Genomic DNA, 5,458 nt, shown 5'->3' with positions numbered 1-5,458 from the left:
CCCGCGGGCTCAGGCAATCCACTCACCTCAGCCTCCCAAAGTGCGGGATTACAGGCTGAGCCACCGAGCCCGGCGTCTTTTTCTTTGAGACAAGGTCTCACTCTGTCACCCAGGCTAGAGTGCAGTGACATGATCACAGTTCACCACAGCCTCAAACTCCTGGGCTCAAGTGATCCTCCTGACTCAGCCTCTTGAGTAGTTGGGACTATAGGCATGTGCCATCACACCCAGCTAATTTTTGAAATTTTTTTGTAGAGATGAGGTCTTGCTTTGTTGCCCATGCTGGTCTTGAACTCCTAGCCTCAAACAATACTCCCGCCTCAGTCTCCCAAAGTGCTGGGATTACAGGCATGAGCCACTGTGTCTGGCTTCAACCTGTATTATTTTTTTCTCATGGTGGAGCATAAATGTTTGTTTATGTAGACACCCTTATAACCACCACCAAGACGAAAGGATACAATATTTATAGCATCTCCACTGTACCCCCTTCCACAAAGGTAACCACTGCTCTGTCTCTTTCCGCTTCCATTTAAATGGGAATTATGTAGAATATACTTTTAAAAAATTATTTAATAAAATAAGTTTTCTTTTCCAAATGTACAGCTGGTTGCACCTGTTCATGCATCATCACCAGTAGCTGGGGCATCTCCACCCTTGGTATTTCTGGTGCAAATTACTTGTGCTCTGTGCTTTGAAACCAGTTTGATAAGATCTTTTCTAAGGAGCTCCCGAAGGGCTGTCCTGGCCAGGGAACTACAAATCTTCGGTCTCTCAGAGACCACAGCTGGAGTTATAAGCTTATAATTGGGAACTTCCTTACAGAGTTTGTCATACGAAGCTTTGTCAAACAAGACTTGCTTATTAAACTTGTCCTGAACTTTGCCTTTGTACCACTTCTTTTTAGCCTTGCCCCCAGATTTGTTCACTGGGTCTTTGTCTTTCTTGGCCAACTTTCTGGTGTCTTTCTTCTTCTTGTCCTTGGGCGGCATTGTGAGGCTCGGAGAGCAGCGGACACCACTCTAGTATATACTCTTTTGTGCCTAGCATGTATTGCTTGCTCAACACAGGGTCTGTGAGTTTTGTCCATATCACTGTATGTATCAGTAGTTCATCATTTTCATTACTGCATAGTGTTCTATTATATGAATATGCCACAGTTTATTTACTCTACTACTGATGGACATTTGTCTGTTTCCCATTTTGAACTTTTATGAAGCTACTATGAAGGTACTTGGACGTGTCATTTGGTAAACATATACATTTATTTCTCTTGAGTATGAACTTAGAAGTGGAACTCCTGGGTTATAGGTTAGGAATATGTCTGCCTTCAGAAGATACTGTCAAACAGCTTTCCAATATAGCCGAGCCAGATTAAACTTCAACCAGTAATGTATGAGTACTCAAATTATGCTACATCCTCAATCCCACTTGACATTAGTCTTTTAACCCAGTGGTCCCCAATCTTTTTGGCATCAGGGACCAGTTTCGTGGAAGATCATTTTTCCACAGATGGGGAAAGGGAGGATCATCAGGCAAGATTCTCCTAAGGAGTGTGCATCCTAAATCCCGCCCGTGTGCAGTTCACAATAGGGTTCCCATTCCTATGAAAATCTAAAGCTGCCGTTTATCTGACAGGAGGCGGAGCTCTGCTTGCCAACTACGCACCTCCTGCTGTGTGGCCAGATTCCTAACAAGTCACAGACTGTACCAGTCTGCGGCCCAGGGATCAGGGACCTCTTCTTTAACCAACCTGGTAGATGAGCAACGCTATGTTATTGTAGTTTGATTTACATTTTTCTGATTAGTAATCACATTGAGTGTCTGTTCATGTGCTTTCTGGCCATTTGGATAGTCTTTTTGTAAAATCCCTGTTCAGACTTTTTGCCCATTTTTCATTTTGGATCGTCAATCTTTTTGTTATTGATTTATAGGAGTTCTTTATATATTCTGGTTAGAAGTCCTTTATTAGATATATGTTTTCTTTTTTATTTTAGAGTTGTGAGGTACATGTGAAGATTTTTAATGTAAGTAAGTTGTGTGAAGGAGAGGTTTGGGCCTCTAGCCAGTCTTCTCCCCTCCTTGCAGTGAGCATGGTACACAATGGGTGTCAACCTGTATTTCTGATCACACTGCTCCTTAATCCTAGAATGTCCTCCCGTTTCTGCCTATTGAAAGTTTGCCCATATGTGACACCACTATTCAGAAAGCCTTTCCTCTTCACCTTTCCTTGCTTTTAATCTCTCACCCAAAGAATATTCATTGTACCCTTTTAAAGCAACTTGGCTCAATATGCCTCTTCACTGAGGTTTTTCCAGCTTAATAATAATTTTCCTCAAAAGGATACAAATGGGATAAAAATTTTAAAGTCCTATTTTCTCTCTTGGTCTTTTATTAGCTTTACCCAGTGCTGTACAAACCACTGGACTATGATGAGATAATGGGCTTTCACCAGAATGTACTTCCTTCATCAAGAAAGTCTTACCATTAAAAATAAAAACAAGTCAGGCATGGTAACTTAAGTCTGTAGTCTCAGCACTTCGGGAGGCAGAGGCAAGAGGACTGCCTGAGCTCAGGGGTTCGAGATCAGCCTGAGCAACATAGTGAGACCTCCACTCTACAATAAATCAAAAAAATTAGCTGGGTGTGGTGGCACATGCCTGTGGTTCCAGTTACCCGGAAGGCTGAGGTGAAAGGATCGCCTGAGTCCATCAGGTCGAGGCTGCAGTGGCCGTGAGCAGCATGCCACTATACTCCAGCCTGGGTGACAGAGTGAGACTCTGACTCTAATAATAATAACAACAATAATAATAATACTGATGATGATGATGATGATAACAAAAACCAGCTGAACTGAAGAGAATGCTTAGCAATGCAGTTGACTAAATTCTGGTATAAGATCCTAAGACTCTCAGACCAGTAACAAACAGTTTAGGGTCCAGCAGCCAGTCCATGGATCACTTTGAGTAGCAATGCTTTATACCATCTACCCCTGGTCAGGGATACTTGATGATGCTAAGGTGGAATTCTGCTTGCCACTTATAAGTCAATTTGGAACTTCCCTCAGTGGGTCCAGAGGACTCTTTCAGAACCTGAAGCAGTACAGCTAAGAAACAGCCACCATTTCAGAGATGTTACATTTGTGTAGTTTGGAATTTCAGAAGACAGTGATACTTTCAAACATCTTACGGGTTATTCAAATAGTTTTTGAATCAGTTTGAAGTCATTAGCACATTTATAGAGTACCTTTAAAAAAAATGAAGACCCTAAAGTAGGAATTCAGCCCTCTCTCTATCACTTCATTAATATACATGTATAAATCAGAGTTTTATTTTCATCCAACCCAGTGCACCCTCTTTCAGAATCCCTCTTTGTTGGAGACCTGTCTCCTTGAGCCAGGACAGAACTTATTAGGAGGTTGTTTGTACACAGTATATTATTTACAGATACCCCAGTGACTCATTTTTGGCAACTCTGAAGTCAGTGCAAAAGGAAATATGAAGGACTGGTGGAATTATTAACAGGCAGATGAGATATTTCAGATGAACCTGGCTCTTGATATATATTATTAAAATAATCCCCTTTTCCTTATTAGCAGGTGCTAAATAATCTAAGAAATCACTGATTTAACAAAATTGCACTTGTACCCCTTAAATTTATAAAAGTTTTTAAAAAGAAAAAAAAAATCACTGTTCTGGTTACCATTTATGGTTAGATTCAGAGAGGATAGCCCTTTTTAGTACCTAGTGTTTAGGCAACTGTTTCCTACCAATGAAGAGAACTAAATTTACTAAATTTCTTCCAAAATTTCAAATTTATATTTCCAGCAGCTCACAGGATATCTCTGCTCAGGAAACTTTTATCAACCAAATGTGAGAAATGTTCTACTACCAGATTATTAATGTAAAGCTGCAAGCATAATTTGCTGAGCACATAAAGTTTAAGAAAGACTAACTAGGCCAGGCGTGGTGACTCAAGCCTATAATCCCAGCACTTTGGGAGGCCAAGGTGAGAGGATTGCCTGAGTCCATGGGTTCGAGAACAGCCTGGGCAACTTGGCGAGACCGCTTCTCTACAATAAATCAAAAAATTAGCCGAGTGAGGTGACGCATGCCTGTAGTCCCAGCTACATGGAAAGTTGAGGTAGAAGGATCACCTGAGCCCAGCAGATTGAGACTGCATTGGCCTTGAGCACACCACTGCACTCCAGCCTAGGCAATGGAGTGAGACTCCAACTTAAAAAAAAAAAAAAAGTAAGAAAGAAAGAAAAGAAAGAGTAACTACTTAGCCAATTATGGCAGTAGCATCTATCCTCCTTCCTTTCCGTTCCTGAGCCATCACTTCCCTAGGGTGTAACAACCACAAGGTGTGGGTGGGACTGACTCCACATCCAGCTCCAGGAGTGGGTCCTCACCAGTACAAATCAGCTGGTGTACTCTTATCCCCTGTCATGGAATTTGGCCGAGATATGGCAATAAGCCAAGGCAGTTAGAGAACAGACTTCCCCTGACCACCAAGGTTAGTTCAGGAAGGTCCAATTAGGGCGAAGTTAAGCACTTTTGTTCAATGGATATAAGAGGTAAGGCTTTCACTTCCCCTGGATGTGAAAAATGGAGCATATAGCCCCAACTGCTGCTAGAAATCACCTTATTATTATAGGCATATAAGCAAAGCTTGCCTTAGGACAAGACAACTGGAGAAAAGTCGAGCTGAGAGCATGTTTTAGAAGAAGGAGGAGGAGGAGGAGGAGGAGGCAACAGCCTAGACCAAACCACGCTATGACCTAATTTGAACATTTTGATTACATGAACCAATATTCTTCTCTATTGTTTCAGTCAGTTTGAGTTGGATCGTCTATTTTTATTTCTGTTTCTTGTAGCCTAAAGCATCCTAATTCATACAAGTACCCTACAAAAACTATTAAAAAATTAACCAATCATAAATACTTACTGGATATTACTGTAATCAAGTCACATGAAATACACTTCAGAAACTGAACACTTGGAGATAAGGGAAGAGGATAATTGTGGTAACAGCTGTCACTGACTATGGAGGACTCCCTCTGGGGCAGGCAACATGCTATGTGCTTTACATATGTGATCTCACTTCAACCTCACAACAACCCTATAGCATGAGAGTGAGCCAGATTATCCCCATTTTACAAAGAGGAAAATGAAGGTTCATAGAGCCTATGTACTGTCACAAAGCTATTAAGAATTCTGTGGATCAGAATTCACATCCACATCTTTGTGACATCAAGGCTTTTAATCATATTCTTTGATCAAATGGACTAAAGTTCAAAGAAGAAAAAAATGTTAAATCACTGGTATTTTGTAAGAAAAAAATTAAGGAGTGTAAGTATATGCTGAAATAAAAAATATATATATATATATTTTGAGTTGGAGTCTCACTCTGTCGCCCAGACTGGAGTGCAGTGGCCGCTCCCAGTCACCGCAGCCTC

General features: G+C 41.1%; 1 protein-coding gene and 1 pseudogene across 1 annotated transcript in view; both read right to left on the bottom strand.

Moving 5' to 3' along the window:
* The window catches only part of RAD9B (RAD9 checkpoint clamp component B), a 47,302-nt gene that overhangs the window by 35,825 nt on the left and 6,019 nt on the right, over nucleotides 1-5,458 (bottom strand). The window contains exon 4 of the mRNA XM_008071178.2: nucleotides 2,881-2,899. Coding sequence (XP_008069369.1) covers nucleotides 2,881-2,899 — 19 coding nt within the window. The remainder of the gene's footprint in view (nucleotides 1-2,880; nucleotides 2,900-5,458) is intronic.
* On the bottom strand, nucleotides 618-989 carry LOC103273731 (annotated as a pseudogene).

This window comes from Carlito syrichta, unplaced genomic scaffold, assembly GCF_000164805.1.
Source record: "Carlito syrichta isolate Samal-C Ts95f unplaced genomic scaffold, Tarsius_syrichta-2.0.1 Scaffold314146, whole genome shotgun sequence".
Classification (NCBI taxonomy): Eukaryota; Metazoa; Chordata; class Mammalia; order Primates; family Tarsiidae; genus Carlito; species Carlito syrichta.
The sequence above is the reverse complement of the archived record's forward strand: the minus strand, read 5'-3'. Positions and strand labels throughout refer to the sequence as shown.